Genomic DNA, 17840 nt, shown 5'->3' with positions numbered 1-17840 from the left:
AAAAAGGCCACCATTTTTGAACGGTAGCGAGGGTCCAACAAGGTGGACAGCCAAAAGTCATCCCTCTGTCTGATGGTTATTATTCGGCTGTCGCTACGCAAGCAACCGAGCATGCTATGGGCCATTTGTGCCAAGGAATGCGAGGGACTCCCTGCCTCCATCTCCACAGCATACTGCCACGGTGCGTCTGGGTCCTCTGTCTCCTCCTCCTCCTCCTCTACCAGATGCTCCTGCTCCTCCACTCCTGTCCGCTGAGTGGAAAAACCACCCATTTCACTCAATAATTCCTGAGCACCAATGTCCTCCTCTACCTCCTCCTCTTCTTCCTGTCCTGCCCCCACAGGGGTCATGTGGCGTTGAGATCTGTGCGCCACGTCTACCGCACCCTGACCAGCCATTGTTAACAGCATTTGTTCCAGGACGTGCAACAGAGGAATGACGTCGTTCATCCCATAGTCCTGCCGACTCACGAATAGCGTGGCCTCCTCAAAAGGCCTGAGCAAGCGGCAGGTGTCACGCATGAGCTGCCAATGGCTGACATCGAAGTTACACAGGGGAGTACCTTTATCCGCTTGTAACATCATGAAATCGGTGATGGCCTTTCGCTGTTCGTAAAGGCGGTCTAACATGTGTAGGGTTGAATTCCACCTTGTTGCAACGTCGCAGATCAGGCGATGCTGTGGAATTCCGTTCTGCCGCTGCAGCTCAAGGAGGGTGTGCTTTCCGGTGTAGGAATGGCTGAAATGCATGCAAAGTTTACGTGACATTTTAAGGATGTCTTGCAGTGGGATGGTGGATTTTAGGAACCGCTTGACAACCAGATTGAACACGTGAGCCATGCATGGCGCATGGCACAACCTTCCTTGACGCAGAGCAGACACCATGTTCTTTCCGTTGTCGGTCAACATGGTTCCGATTTTCAGTTTGCGCGGAGACAGCCATCTGTCGATTTCTCTGTTCATTACACTGAGAAGTTCCTCCCCTGTGTGACTACGTTCGCCAAGGCATACCAGGTGCAGCACAGCGTGACACCGTTGCGCCCTGCACATGTGATATGCCGGTCGGGTAATGGGACTTGGCACGGGGGTGGCGGCTGAGGACACGGCGGAAGAAGAGGTGGTAGAGGCGGACATCTTTTGTGGACCAAGGACGTGCAAACGTGGAGGCAAAAGCGGCGTGACCTGTCCAAGTTGCTGGTGCGGCTGTGCCGGCACCACGTTCACCCAGTGGGCCGTAAATGACATGTACTGTCCCTGACCGTAGTTACAGCTCCACACGTCGGCGCTGCCGTGCACTTTGGCAGAGACCGACATGCTCAAAGACTGGCCCATCATCTCTTCTACATGTGAATGCAGGGCTGGCACTGCCTTTTTGGCGAAGAAATGACGGCTTGGCACTCTCCACCGCGGCGCGGCACAAGCCATCATTTCTCGGAAAGGTGCTGAGTCCACCACTTGGAAAGGGAGGGACTGCAGCACCAGCAACTTGGACAGGAGGACGTTCAGCTTTTGCACCGTCGGGTACGTGCTCGCAAACTGTTGTCTCTTGGAAACGGATTCCAAGAAAGACTGCTGACGGAATCCGTGAAGAGGAGTAGCAGGAGAAGGAGCATCTGAACGAGCGGAAGATGCCAACGAGCGACAACTCCCCTCAGCAGAGGTGTTGGAGCCTTGACTGGCTGATAGAGGGCGATTGACGTCGGGTGACGGAGCAAGTAACGGAGCGGGTGATGGAGCGGGGGCTGGGGCAGGCAGAACCCCCATATCTTTATCACGGTTTTCACAGGCCACCAAATGGCGACGCTGCATATGCTGCCGCAACGCTGTAGTCCCAACATGGGCCCCCTGGCCACGCTTGACTTTCTGGCCACATAGTCGACATACGGCTACGTTTACTTCCTCGGGCGGCTTGACGAAAAATTGCCACACCGCCGAGTAGGAAACTTTGCCCCCGATACTCCTCACTGGCTGACTGCTACTTCCTCCGTGCACACCGGCACCACTACTGGCCGTGGTGGTAGGCTGCAGTGGAGCTGGTGCTCTACTCCGTGGCCGTTTGCCTCCACTGATACTGCTGCGACCCTGCTGCCTCCTGGGCAACCCACCGACTGTTTTGCTCTCTGCCAAGCTGCCACCCTCTTCTCCTGATGATGCGGAAGCAATAGCCTGATGACGACGAGGCTGCCAAGTGCGATCAGCCTCATCATCATCAATTAGGGTCTCCGCCTCACTACTAGCCCCCTCGGCTGCGTGTGGGTCAGGAGACAGACCTGTCTCTAGACCGGCTACCGAGCCACTCTCCTCGCCACTACTTCTTCGCCTGGCTGCTGAAGAGGCGGATGTCTCCCCCCGTTCCTGACCGCCCTCTGTTAGCTCTTCCTCACTGTACAGTGGGGCTGAGCCCACAGCATGCGATACTTCGCTTGGTGAGGGAACACCAAAGGACAGGGGCAGGTCGAGGACACGTGATTTCAGTGGGCTTGCTCCCGGGCCATGCCAACTAACGGTTGTGTCTGACGTACCCACCGACCGTTGGCTGTAGGTGTCAGAGGTGACCTGGGAAGAGGAAGACGACCGAGCCAACCAATCGATGACGGCAGGGTTGTCGGTGGAGACACGACCGCTGGATGACACCGGGAGCAATGGCCTCTGGCTGCGACTAGTGCTGCCTCGACCCCTTCCTCTGCTGCCACGTCTGCTCGCTCCTAAAACATTGCCTCCTCTGCCACTCCTCTGCATGTTGTCTGACATACTCTTTAATTCAACGATTATGTGTCCCTGAGTAACAATTCTGTGTCCCTGAGTAACAATTCTGTGTCTGTCCCTGAGTAACACTTCTGTGTCCCTGAGTAACACTTCTGTGTCCCTCAGTAACACTTCTGTGTCCCTCAGTAACAATTCTGTGTCCCTCAGTAACAATTCTGTGTCTGTCCCTGAGTAACAATTCTGTGTCTGTCCCTGAGTAACAATTCTGTGTCCCTCAGTAACAATTCTGTGTCTGTCCCTGAGTAACAATTCTGTGTCTGTCCATGAGTAACAATTCTGTGTCCCTCAGTAACAATTCTGTGTCCCTCAGTAACAATTCTGTGTCCCTGAGTAACAATTCTGTGTCTGTCCCTGAGTAACAATTCTGTGTCCCTAAGTAACAATTCTGTGTCTGTCCCTGAGTAACAATTCTGTGTCCCTCAGTAACAATTCTGTGTCCCTGAGTAACAATTCTGTGTCCCTCAGTAACAATTCTGTGTCTGTCCCTGAGTAACAATTCTGTGTCCCTGAGTAACAATTCTGTGTCCCTGAGTAACAATTCTGTGTCCCTCAGTAACAATTCTGTGTCCCTCAGTAACAATTCTGTGTCTGTCCCTGAGTAACAATTCTGTGTCCCTCAGTAACAATTCTGTGTCCCTCAGTAACAATTCTGTGTCCCTCAGTAACAATTCTGTGTCTGTCCCTCAGTAACAATTCTGTGTCTGTCCCTGAGTAACAATTATGTGTCCCTGAGTAACAATTCTGTGTCCCTGAGTAACAATTCTGTGTCCCTCAGTAACAATTCTGTGTCTGTCCCTGAGTAACAGTTCTGTGTCCCTCAGTAACAATTCTGTGTCCCTGAGTAACAATTCTGTGTCCCTCAGTAACAATTCTGTGTCCCTCAGTAACAATTCTGTGTCTGTCCCTGAGTAACAATTCTGTGTCTGTCCCTGAGTAACAATTCTGTGTCCCTGAGTAACAATTCTGTGTCCCTCAGTAACAATTCTGTGTCCCTCAGTAACAATTCTGTGTCTGTCCCTGAGTAACAATTCTGTGTCCCTCAGTAACAATTCTGTGTCCCTCAGTAACAATTCTGTGTCCCTCAGTAACAATTCTGTGTCTGTCCCTCAGTAACAATTCTGTGTCTGTCCCTGAGTAACAATTCTGTGTCCCTGAGTAACAATTCTGTGTCCCTCAGTAACAATTCTGTGTCCCTCAGTAACAATTCTGTGTCTGTCCCTGAGTAACAATTCTGTGTCTGTCCCTGAGTAACAATTCTGTGTCCCTCAGTAACAATTCTGTGTCCCTCAGTAACAATTCTGTGTCCCTCAGTAACAATTCTGTGTCTGTCCCTCAGTAACAATTCTGTGTCTGTCCCTGAGTAACAATTCTGTGTCCCTCAGTAACAATTCTGTGTCCCTCAGTAACAATTCTTTGTCCCTCAGTAACAATTCTGTGTCCCTCAGTAACAATTCTGTGTCCCTCAGTAACAATTCTGTGTCCCTCAGTAACAATTCTGTGTCTGTCCCTCAGTAACAATTCTGTGTCTGTCCCTGAGTAACAATTCTGTGTCCCTCAGTAACAATTCTGTGTCCCTCAGTAACAATTCTGTGTCTGTCCCTGAGTAACAATTCTGTGTCCCTCAGTAACAATTCTGTGTCCCTCAGTAACAATTCTGTGTCCCTCAGTAACAATTCTGTGTCTGTCCCTGAGTAACAATTCTGTGTCCCTCAGTAACAATTCTGTGTCCCTCAGTAACAATTCTGTGTCTGTCCCTCAGTAAGAATTCTGTGTCTGTCCCTGAGTAACAATTCTGTGTCTGTCCCTGAGTAACAATTCTGTGTCTGTCCCTGAGTAACAATTCTGTGTCCCTCAGTAACAATTCTGTGGCCCTAAGTAATGTTTCTGTGGCCCTAAGTAACGTTTCTGTGGCCCTAAGTAACGATTCTGTGGCCCTAAGTAAAGTTTCTGTGGCCCTAAGTAACGTTTCTGTGGCCCTAAGTAACGTTTCTGTGGCCCTAAGTAACGATTCTGTGGCCCTAAGTAACGTTTCTGTGGCCCTAAGTAACGTTTCTGTGGCCCTAAGTAACGATTCTGTGGCCCTAAGTAACGATTCTGTGGCCCTAAGTAACGTTTCTGTGGCCCTAAGTAACGTTTCTGTGGCCCTAAGTAACGATTCTGTGGCCCTAAGTAAAGTTTCTGTGGCCCTAAGTAACGTTTCTGTGTCCCTAAGTAACGATTCTGTGGCCCTAAGTAACGTTTCTGTGGCCCTAAGTAACGTTTCTCTGGCCCTAAGTAATGTTTTTGTGTCCCTAAGTAACGTTTCTGTGGCCCTAAGTAACGTTTCTGTGGCCCTAAGTAACGTTTCTCTGGCCCTAAGTAACGTTTTTGTGTCCCTAAGTAACGTTTTTGTGTCCCTAAGTAACGTTTCTCTGGCCCTAAGTAACGTTTCTCTGGCCCTAAGTAACATTTCTGTGTCCCTAACTCTCTCCCTCAATACAGACAGCTCTGCCTCTCTTGAATGACTGGAGGCAAATGGAGAATTCTAAAATGGCCGCCATTTATAGCTCGACCATTACACAGTGCTGGCTGGCTGGCTGCTGATTGGCTAATGCGATCACATGTCATGAATGAATGCATTATGGGTCAGCGCGCCTTGTCTGCGCGCCTTCCCAGACATCCCCGCTCTGTCGCCGCACATGTCGCCGCCATTTTAGGAAAAATTTCGATTCGCGCATCCGAAGTATGCTAATTTTCGGATTCGTCGCGAATCGAAATTTTCCTAATATTCGAAACGAATTCCACTTCGCCTAGTTCGATTCGCTCATCTCTAGACTCCATGCAACACAGATGTACAGCAGTTCTCAGAAACAGTGCTTATACAACTAAATATTAATTAAGTGATTCAAAGGAAAGCAAAATCTTCAAACATTTTTCAGTTTATATAGTGAATGTTTGAGTTTGTAAAGAAGAATACAAACACTGCTTTTTTTTGAACAGTCTAATATTCACTTTTCTTCAATTTTTTTAGAGGAACAACACAAATTTGATCTATTTTTCTTCATGTTTTGATTTGGAATAGAATGTGTAGTGTTCCCAATGCATTTGTGTGTATGGAAATAAAAGCTATTAGAATGATTTTGAGCTTTATTCACTTTTTTCAACACACTGCTATTATTTTGAACACAACTGTAGCTGAGCTTCTCCATGCTTCTTATTAGATTGGTTGCCCTTCTCTGAACTTTCTCCAGTTCTACAATATCCTTTTTGTGAATTGGTGCCCAAACTTGAACAGCATATTCCAGATAAGGTCTTACTGATGATCTCTCTCTCTGAAGTGTATTGTAATACAAGAGAGGATTTTGCTCGCTTTATGAACCGCAGCTTGGCATTGCATGCCATTATTAAGCTTGTGATCTACCAGAACTCCCAGATCCTTCTCCACTATTGATTCCCCCAGCTGTACTCCCCCTAGTATATGTGTGCTGCATTTGTGCTTTTAGCCCCAAAGTTCATGACTACATTTATCTACATTAAACCTCATTTGCCACATAGTTGCCCAATTAAACAGTGCATTGAGGTCGGCTTGTAAGTAGGATACATCCTGTAATTTTGTTTAACAACAATTCTGTAATATAATTGTCCATTTAGACTGTAGTTTAATAGTACCTCTAACAATCAATAGCTATGATTTTATACATTTTTCACCTGTTGCACGTCTATTGTTTTTCAGTCCTGATGAATGGGGTCTCCTGTAACCCCAGAAATGAATTATTGTAACATCCTGTGTCATCCCAATTGGGACATATCACATGTAGTGTTTTGGATGACAGTTGGCTAGGCACTCACTTAGTTTTCCTCTATATGTTTTAAATTCTTCTGGGGTGCCCTTTGAGGCCCATGTGTGTACTTGAGCTCCCTGAGTCAAAGCATTGTGCACTTTGAATCAAGAACCCATGCCAGTATACTAACATTGCTAAAATTATTGTAATTGCTGTTTAGCAGCCTTTAATAGCTTAAGTCATTTAGACACTAGATGCAAAGCATTGGTTTTATTTTTTTTTCACTCCTGAATGGCTTGTAATTCAGCTTTATTGTTGCTGTAAGGGATTTAAAGTAGAACTTTACCCATAACAACTTGATAAAAAAATAAAGTTCCGTAGAAACAAATATACATTCCACCTTAATTCTGCTACCAAAATTAGTGTGTGCTGTGTGGCGGGATGTCACTTTGGGTGGGGGGCCCATGGAACCCAGCTAACTTTGGAGAGGTGGGGAGACCCCTGTCTCAGCTCCCCATATCCCCCTCATGTGTAAATCATCCTGTGCCTGTTAGGGGTACAGGGTGATCTGTCCTAATATTGTGTGGGCTTTTTCTCAGACTGTGTAGACATGTTTGGGAGATAGGTGGGGTGGGGGGTTGTTGATTGTTTAATGTTATGTGGCTGCATCCCATTGTTCTATTGTTTGTCTGGCTTGGGAGCAAACTATTATGGGATGTATGTGTTTATGTGTATTAGCTTAGTGGGGGGGTGCCTCCAGCAGCCCTCCCTCCTGATCCCTCCTGCTGGTGTGAAGTTTGAATACCTGTGTGTCTCTTGTTACTAAATGTAGATTGCCCCACCATGTGTCATTATTTGGGGAGGGAGAATGGTCCACTGAGTGTATATATCTTGTATCTGTGTTCAAATAAAGTAGTATACCTCTGGTTTACTTCAAATCTGGTGTCGTCTGGATCTTGGGGTAACAATAGCCAGATTCACTGGTCTTGTGTTCAAGAGCCTGAGAAGCAGCTTCTTGACGGAGATACCCAGTCGTGGGTGTCTGGGGTCCATTACATGCTGTAATTGCCACCAGCATTGCTCCTTTTTCTTTTTGCTGAAGGCTGCCATTTTGCTGAAGTCCAGAGCCCCTGCATAGCAGTATATCTTTAGGCTGTCAGCAGATCATCCTCTACATTTTACAGTGCCAAAAAATAGAGAGCAATTGAGCATGTGCAGAGCAGGGTGAGTCAGTGTATTACTGGATTTTAAACAATATTTTAAACTTATTTTTAATCTTTTAGATAGCTATACCTGCAAAACGGGCCAGCATGAAACAAGCTGGCAGGACTTAATTTTTAGTACTTTAAATTTAAAGTTTGGCAGTGATCTTACTTTCAAACTTATATCCTAAATTGTGTCTGTGTAAATATTAACACAATGAAGAACACAGTCCATAGTGACTAGAGCAAATTATTTCAGCAGATGTGTACATGTACTTCCAATAGATATTAAAAATGAATAACATATTGATTATTTTTGTTGTCTAATCTTGAACATCAGCCCAAGTATCCAGTTTGTTGAGCCCATCCGAAAACCATCTCCACCAAAGGAAAAAAAGAAGAACAGATCTTTGTCAAGGGGAAGCCAGCATTCATTGAATTTGCATGTAAAACCTAGGACATCTGGCGAGAATGACAGTGACTCTTCCACTAGTGCTGACAGCACAATCAAAGGTACATAAAAATGTATATTTAAAGTATATTTTAGTCAGATCTGAAAATTAGGGCTGAAAATGCATATAAAGAACAAAACCCATCTGATTAGGACTTCTTTTTTTTACCCATTTATTACTTTAATGCACCAGTCTACTCATCGTTTATGTGTGTAATCTGGTTATATGGCCAACTGTTTTTTAATAATTTGTAATATAGAAAGGATATTTCTATACTCAAAGCTGTAGGCTCCTTGCTATGTCTGCCATACAGAATCCTTTGTGTATGAAAATGTCAGTGAGGCATTTTTTCACAGCCACCAGTCAGATTCACATTCTCTTGTTAGGTTAATTTTAAATGGTGATGTATCTTTTCATCAGATGGAGAAAGCAGGGATTACATAGCACAGCTAGCATCCCAACTACATATAAGCAACTCTGTGAAATTTGTCTTAGTTTTTTTTTCATATAGAACTCTGAATTCTGACTGCACTTGATTAGATTACACAATACTCAGAATGGAGGGTGTGTACACTCCAAATAGAAGAATCTGCAATGTAAAATAGAAGGCACTGCACCTTTAAAGTGTATTTTCACTTTTGCAGTCAAATTTGAGAAACCCCCCACTCTATGTTATTTGTTTCCATTCAAAGAACATGTTTAATAAAATAAATTAAAAAGCCTAAAAAAAAATTTCTCCTAAGTAAAAGAAAACCCTCTTTTACAGTTGTCAACACAACATGTGTTGAAGATTTCAGCTTTATTCCTATTCTAGTGGCAACTCAAAGTTTTAGACTTTCAACGACTTTTAGTCCTGGTAATAATGGTCATCAGGACTACTACAGGAGGTTAATCTAACAGCTATCTAAAATGACGTTGCATGTTGCAACATTTACAGTACCCTTCACTGGAAAGACCTAAACTCAATAACTTGGACTGCTAACTCTATCTATGCAGCACAAAAAAAGTTTGGATTTAGATATTTAAAAAAGCAGCATGATTTATATATCCCAGTGTATATTCCAGATATAGGGGAGATAGCTTAAAAAAAACAAACTTTGTATTCATGATCTTCAAAAAAACATCAATTTCTTTTAAAATTACCTCATGAAAGGAAAAATGTAATTAGCATATTTTAAACATCAAACAAGGAATACCATATTGCTAATTTAATGTAATTTTATGAGTACTGCTTAGCATAGTTTTTTCCACAGGCTTTATTTTACGGAGTGCATGAATTGCTCTCCCCTAATGGTGTTATATTTCAGAAGGGAAAAGCAGTATGAAAGGATGTTCAATGGAGAACAGAAGAGGTTACATGTTACTAAAATGATTTTCATTTACATGTGTTTTCTCTGTTATTTTTGTTACATATTTGTGTATTTTTATTGTATTGCATGCATCAGAGGAGACATAAAATGAAGCCATCCACCGAAAAACAGGGAAGTTCTGAGTATTGGATTTAACTGAAATAGCTGTAGTTGGTGTATTATTCGGAAAATGTGGAAGCTGTGAAATTTCTAAGACAATGTTGTTTAAAATGTCAAAAAAAACTCAGAAATATGGGCACTTTAGAGTGGTACCACACATGTAAAATATAATTCAGAATGGTGGTCAAAACATTAAGACTTTAGGGTTTACACAGACTCTAACTTCCAGTATTTAATGAAATACCCTAATAAATACAAATATACTGTATATGCATCATATATGTTTGGGTCAGATCTACTATGTATATGCATGGCATTATAAACTGAGAGTAAACCTTATGTTTACTTTATGCTCCCTGGGGCTGCCCTTAGTCCAATAGTTTTTTTGCTAAAAAGAAAAGACAGTCTAGCTCAAGGCTCTTTTAGGGCCAGTTCACACCAGGAATTGCACAAGAATGCACTGTGTATTCTTGTGCTATATACGTGCACTGTAGTACGATTTGAGCCCATTCATTTTGAATTGGTTGCACGGCACTGGACCGCACCAGACGTATTGCTTACGCTACTTTAAAAAATGCACTGCAACTGGATTGCATGGTACTTCTGTACCATGCGATCCGCAAATGCACTGCGACTTGTGCTTGGGGTGTTGTTAACGTAGCATTAACACCTGCTGCAGATTGCAACTGCAGTGCATTTTGAATATGATGCCTGAAATGTGCACAGAACACGGATGCAGTTGAACACATTTTTTTTCAGTACAAATGATTACACAAGAAAAATTACTACAAATGAAAGCAGTGCTTTCATTTGTGTTTAAAAAAAAGTACAGCATGCTGCACTTTTTTTGCAATTTAAACATACCAGAAAATATGTAAACACACTGAAAATGGACAACTGCACTGCAAATGTGCCACAAATGTATTACAAATGCATGTAAATGCACAAGCAGAACTGCACACTGAACACAGAAATTGTGGTGTAAACAAGCTCTTAGGGCCCTTTCACACTGAACACAGTTGAATGCAGTTGGCTGCATTATGAACTGCACTCCAACTGCATAGACAGATAGAAATCCAGGCAATCCTATGGGCATAGTTCACACCATTGCAGTGCAGTTCAGCGCAGTACAGCATGCTGCAAACGCGTACAAACGCATGCAAAGGCATTGCAACGCATCACAGTGCACATAGAAGTCCAAGGAAAGAAGAAGATAGTGGCCTCACAGGTCAAATGCAGTTAGAAAAGCGTGTGTCAACTGCATGTAAATGCACGTCAACTGCAGGTAAAACACATTAACTGCATGCATAGGTACAAGGATAAAAATGCGCAGTTACATGCAGTTTCTGGTGTGAATGTGCCCTTATAGCCTTTCTGAGGTTGTCTGTGGGACTAGCTGTTACTATATAAATACCATAGGTAGGGGCGGACTGACCATTTGGAAACTCGGCACTGCCCGAGGGCCTCGGGTCAGTAGGGGGCCCCATGAGATGCCCCTGGTACCTTTTTCATAGGTTTTTTTGAGTTTGCACAAGGACACAAGGGCCCCGTGATCCCCTATTGCCCGGGGCACCCCATGAGTTGTCAGTCCGCCCCTGACCATAGGTGTATTCAGATCATGCAGTAACCACATCCTGTGCATTTGACATTGATCAACTAATATCTGTTGGTAGACAGTAAGGCCCTACACGTGTAAAATGTATCAGGCATTATTTAAAATCTGTTTGGTCAATGTTTGCTACAGCTAAGATCTAGGTGCATTTTAACACAAAGATAAAGCCATTTCATTGCCAAGCACACTGGGGTTGATTTACTATAGGGAAAAAGGCTGTTCATTTTGCAAGGGAATATTAAATTGCATATGGAATAAAGAAGTTTTTTTTCAGTTTAGAGATTTTTATTAAATTATAGCAAGATTGGGTAACGTGTGGAATGTTTTACTAATACGGTAGTAGTGGCAAAATGATGATATTCTAATATACACTAATATTCTGATTCTCAGAATTAAATCTGAAATCCAATGATGAAATATGTTGGATACTTACACTGAGCCAGCTTAGCACAATGTAAGTATGCATTAGTGATATCTGATTGGCCTTCATGGAAACTGCAAATTACTTTAGTAGCCCAAACCTCTACAGTGATGCTTTTTTGCATAGTAACCACATTTTTCTCAATCAATTCAAAGCACTGTCTGATTGGATGAGGTGGAGAGGAAGGGTGGTGACGTTATGATCTCCACCTCATCCAATCAGAGAACTCTTTACATTGAGAAAAGTGAAGGGTATTTCTGAATGGTGGCTATGATGAGTGACCCCTGTGGTCACAATGCAGAAGGGAAATTGCTTGACACAGCACCCGGCTACTACGGTGATTTGCAGCTTCCAAAGAGGTCAATCAAGTGTCACATATGGGTAATTTCATTGTGCCAAGCTGGCCAAATGTAGGAAAGCATTACATAACATCCCTGGAGTTCAGCTCTTTGGCAGTGAAGTAATTGTACTTTTGTAAGGTGAAGTTGGTAACAGAACAAGACAATATAAAAGTAAGGATCCTTGCCCATGTGCTCCTTACTTTTGCTAGGTATAAATTGATATATCATTGTTATTTTTTCTTTTCAAGCTTAGTGTCATTTGCACAGTTCCTACCTCTGGACCAAAGCTGTTATATGCATAGCCATCAGTTTTTGTGGCTTATCAGGTTTCAATTGGAAATGCAGCAGCTGTCATCATTACATATACTAAATACTTTGGAATTAAAAGAGTCTTGTTTTTCTGTAACAAATGTCGTATTGGTCTGTTCAGTGCTTGAACATATAAAACATGTATACAACATTTTTTTCTCAACAGTTTCATGTCGAACTGGCACTATCCCTTTTAACTGTACAACTTAAACCAAACCAAACTACTGCTGCTATTACTACAATTGGTTTGTAATGTATATGTATATGTTGTATTGCGTATTAATCCTAAATTTAAACCCGGTGGCTTTATCAGTAGCACATACTCTCCACCCCTTTGTTACCAATCAGCTTAGAAAAATTGTATTATCTTCTGGGTTTTGGGAACATGTGACGCATTCTCTTTCTATCCTTGTGACAGAGCTGGCACTTGCTGATTGGCTGCCCAGACACCCAGGGCTGTAACAGGGAAGGTAGGGAGAGAATCCTCAGCTGTCCAAGCTGTGACTTGGAACATGTGCTGACAAAGAACATGCTAACAGAAGGTAAAAAGCAGTAAGATGATCTCATCACTCTTCTGCTGCTCCTTTACTGTTCAGTCACAGGTTAGCTGTGTTGCTTAAAGCTGATATTTGGGTATGGCTTTTTTTTTGTTGCATAGTTACATGGGTCCAGCTTGACCTAAACTTGAATAAGTATGTATATATCATACCTGGTTGATCCCTGTGAAAGCTGGAAATCACTGTAGGCACAGCCACTACAGTAATCACTGTTAGTTTCTGGGTCCCAAGGAAAGCACTTGCTGATTGGAAGGGGTAGAGATTGTGATGTCACTGCCCTGCCTCTTCACCTCGTTCAATCAAAGAACACTTTGCATAGATTTTGTTTGGTTTTAATTGCACATGATACAGGGTAGTTTGATACTGTACTGTGTTTGTTTTCTTTCTGGTTTGTCATTTTTTATAACTGTCAAAAGATGAAAAACACTTTGTAAATAAAGAATGAAAAAAAAAAAAAGAGTATGGATTGCATTTTTTTGAGCAAAGTTTTCTCTGAATGGTGCCTATGCAGAGCGAGGGAACCCCCTGTGTTCACTAGGGACTCAGAAACTAGCCATGTCTACTACAGTGATCTCCAGCTTTCACAGGGATTGGCCAACTATGGCACATACATATGTACATCCAAGCTGGACCAATGTAACTTTTCAAAAGCCATACCCAAACTTCAGCTTTAAAGTGACACTAAAGTTTAAAAAGCTGCATCCACTGTGTGTAAGAGCCACCCTCTCTTTCTCACTCTCAAGATGGATTAGGAACTATAGACTATGGGATTTGTAGTGTGCATAGAGCAGTGCACATGATCACAACTGCTTGTTTCAAACAAACGGAAGTGGAAGGGTGAGGTTCAGGAGCTTGCAGAGGTCATTAAAAGGAGGCAGGAAACACAGTAAAGAACAATTCCATAAAAAATAGATTACACGGCCATTAAGCTGTGGATGCATATGGATTATTTGTGGCACTTTAAGCAACACAGCTGACCTGTGACCAAACAGTGAAGAATCAGCAGACCATGTCATCTCACTGCTCTCTCCTCCTGTTAGCTGGACCAATGTAATTTTGTGAAAAAGCCACACCTAAACTTCAACTTAAATAGAAAAAAAGTAGGTTACCTGGCTGTGTTATGTGGCAGGACAATTTACATCATTAAAATTGAATGGACAGAAACTCAAATGCTATGGCAGATAAATGGCTCCCATGTTTGTATTTCAATATTGTACAGTGTTTATTTTTTTGCCTGGATCTCGTCTTTAAATCTGTGTACAAGCGGGCTTTAAATCTACAGTACATTTTTCATGAATGCAGTTTGTTGATCATTTCCTTCTTCAAAAAATGTGTGCTATTTATCTTGGACAAGTTACATTTTCCCCAGGCTCAACCATTTTAATAGTGCTGCCAAGCTTATCTGTTCCAATGACTTTGTGTGGCTAAACATAAATTTTATGCCAAGTGGCCCTTCTATAAAATGAGAAGACAAATAAATGTCCTGAGAAGAAAATGGATTGTCATTTACAATAGTCATAATGCATATAATATTTTTCTTGTAGAAAGCAAATGATGCTTTAACATTTGTATTACTTACAGTGTAATGTAAATGAAAAATCCCCCTATGGGAATTTAATGCAGCGACCATGTCATTACACATATACTCAAAAGAACTTTTTTAAAACATATGCTTTTATTCCATAGACATACTTGTGAAAGATACATCATTTTTATTAAAAAAAAAAGATATATTAGCGCTGATGGATATTGCAAAGATACTTCCATTACAGAATAACAAAATTCCAAAAAAGTTAAACCGACGCATTTCGATCATTCCACTTTTTTTATTTTCTTCAGGGGACACAAATACAAGAAAGATTTCTAGATAATCACATAGGAATGAGTGATAATTAATACACAGAAAACTAGTAAATGACATTTTGGGCATGTGCACTATTATTACTGTTTTGTTATATTGCATATGTTAGTAATTTTTAATTATGTATATTTGTTTTCATGCTGTTAGTAGTATATTTTTCTTGGTTTTCTTTACGTCTTTAGATGAATTCCAGGATGACACTGGCCTTGTTTTGATGGGTGACCCTTACCTCAAACATTGACATGGGAGATGGATGGCCCTGCGGGGGATTATTCCCCGGTATTCTAATCCATACTCCTGATGGTACGGACAGAGGGCGCTTTGTCCAGTTGCCTCTAGGGGGAAATCTCCTATGCCGACGGCATCTTATGACGGACATTGTGTGGCATTGCGCATATGCCTGGCGTGTTTGGTGTCTTCACGCTGGGTGCCAGCGTGATGTCACGACGTCACTTCTTGTATGTTAGGGTTGATGGGTCTCTTTGTTGGTGGTACAGGTGAATCAGGTTACCCTACTTTTTGGGAATTTTGTTATTCTGTAATGGAAGAATGTTTGCAATATCCATCAGAGCTAATATATCTTTTTTTAAAGATTATGTATCTTTCAGAAGTATGTCTATGTGATAAAAACATATCTTTTAAAAAAGTTCTTTTGAGTATATGTGTAATGACATGGTTGTTGCATTAAAGTCCCATAGAGGGATTCTTCATTTACATTTATGTTGGGGATGAGCAGCTAGATACCAGCTAGATACTCGACTCTTTGTCATACTTACAATGTAATGTTCCTATTAAATGCTAATGTAAAGACATAACTGTCATTGATAAAGACTCAGAGGAAGCTGAATTTGTCTATTACAATAATGAACAATAATGATAATATAAATAATATATTTCTTACAGAAAGATCTTGATGATTTCTCATCTTGTGCGATGTAGTCACATTTTATTGCTGATGAATCCTAAAGTAATGTACCATTTACAAAGACTGTAGGTACGGGGGCACACATGCACAAATTTTTCTTAGGTGTTCTGATCAGAATAAGCAGAAAAAAACACTTTTTATATGGGTAAATTTGATGGAATATGTATCAAGCCCTTCAAACCATTAATTAGATGTGAACGGTTTCAATTGAAATCTTTTTTGCTATATACTCATATAGTTAACATTTAGGCATTAGGTATGGTAAAGGATAACTTTGCCTACAGCAACCAATTTCATTTTCTCTTTTATAATGAAAGCAAATTCTGATTGGCTGCGGTTCACAACAGTAATTTTTTTTTCAGCCACAGAACTTTGCATTGTAAAAACATAGTGGCAAAGACACCCACATTATATGCATGAACGATATGTACACGAGATAACCAGAATTCAGCCTGGCCATTCCAGCTTCAACATTATTTTATCTTCCAATTGCTGTGTCTGCCTGCTGCATAATTCATTTCATTTGGATTGAGCAGATTCTCTAGAGGCATTATCTTCATCAGACACTGCCAATTTGGAAAGCATTTATTAATGTTTCAAATAGTCTTCACTCTCACATTGTACTATTGAAGAACATCCTCTGAATTGAAGTTTCCCTTTTTTCTGGGACTTGCATTAATAGAAGAAGGCTCTGATACAACAGAAAATGAGATGAGATGTCAGGGTTACATTGTGCTCCCAGAGGATAGTTCTTTAGTTTTAAACATGTCTGTGTGCAGCATAGTCTAACATATTTAGAGATGCTATTACAAGTCTTAAACTATGGTGCCTATTTCTAGTAAGAGGATCATGGGGTAGGGATGGCTTTTAAAACAAATCCTCGGTGCCAGGCCACTGGCCTAGCTTCCTCTTTTGGACAAATTAGGTTTGGGCTGTTTTGGTAACCTATGAAATGTTCTAGAGTCTAGACACTGGTAATTTTCAGTTTAACCCTGTCCATCCCCTTCCCTTTTTTTTCCTCCTCCTGCTATTGTCGATGGTCTCCCTTGCATTTTCTATTTTTCACTGCTTCAAGAGACCCCCTCAAATGCTCTTTATCCACCCCTTGTCAACAATGTCAACAAGTTAGAAAATGCTGTTGCAGACCTTACAGCAATTTATTTGGCATAATATTTTATCTATACAGTTACTTCTCACTTATACAATGTTTATCACTTACATATCTTATGATGACTGTTTGTAATCTGGTCAACAATGTCTGCAGTGACTTTTGACCCCCATAGATGTGAATTTCAATATGTCAGCCTGTTGTGGTGCATACCCTTTAAAATAAAGAATTTAAAAAAGATCCTTGAAGCCTGCAAGTTCCTTGAAGAATTTTTTCCAAGCATTATATGCACAGTGAATGAGATGAAAAAATTAATGAAAATTTATTTTAAAAAGAATACCCAATTATAGGAAAGGAAATTAAAAAAAAGGACTATCTGCCTGCACATGATTGGGTGATTGACATCAACGCAATTCATTCATTAAGCATTTTTGTCTTTGTAAAGTACATTTTCACTATGCTCAGTGAATGAGGGGAAGTTGTGCAGATTATTCAGTCTATATGTGAGCAGGAATTCCTTTCCTTTAAATGTCCTTGCACGTGATTGGGTATTCTTTGCAAATTAAAGTTTCAGTTTTTTTGCCTTATTCATTAAGATAAGTAAAAATTCACTTTGAAAGTAAAAATGCTCTATTTGTTTAATTTAGTGTCAAATACATTTCAAACAAATAACCCTTTCTGTGAAAATTTTTTTATTCTATACACATGTAAAATAATTATGGCAACTACATATTTGCTGTGTGGATGCCTCAGCATTTGTTCAAAGGTCATGAATAAAACTCACAATATTTGTAATATGTGTGAAATGTCAGTTTCTAATTACTGCCTTTCACAGGGCAAACATAACATTCAATTCTAAGAGCAAAATAGCTTTAAGAACAGTCAACCAAAATAAAGAACATTCAAGCAATAGAGAAAATATCTTAACATTATAGTAAATAATATGAGAGAGGCCCATATACTGTAAACTAAGGGCTTCATTTATAAAGAATTTGCATAGCTATTTGCTCAGTAAAGGGCAAGTGCATTTGTTCTGTGCAAATCAGTCAAAAAACAA

General features: G+C 41.2%; 1 protein-coding gene across 1 annotated transcript in view; it reads left to right on the top strand.

Annotated features, from left to right (window-relative positions):
- Positions 1 to 17840, top strand: part of VWA3B (von Willebrand factor A domain containing 3B) — a 254156-nt gene that overhangs the window by 161060 nt on the left and 75256 nt on the right. The window contains exon 26 of the mRNA XM_089693477.1: positions 8069 to 8241. Within this exon, the coding sequence (XP_089549603.1) occupies positions 8069 to 8241 (173 nt within the window). The remainder of the gene's footprint in view (positions 1 to 8068; positions 8242 to 17840) is intronic.

Source organism: Staurois parvus, unplaced genomic scaffold (genome assembly GCF_062004578.1).
Source record: "Staurois parvus isolate SC_StPar_1 unplaced genomic scaffold, SC_StPar_1.0 ptg000634l, whole genome shotgun sequence".
Lineage (NCBI taxonomy): Eukaryota > Metazoa > Chordata > Amphibia > Anura > Ranidae > Staurois > Staurois parvus.
This window is presented reverse-complemented; position numbering and strand designations above follow the sequence as displayed.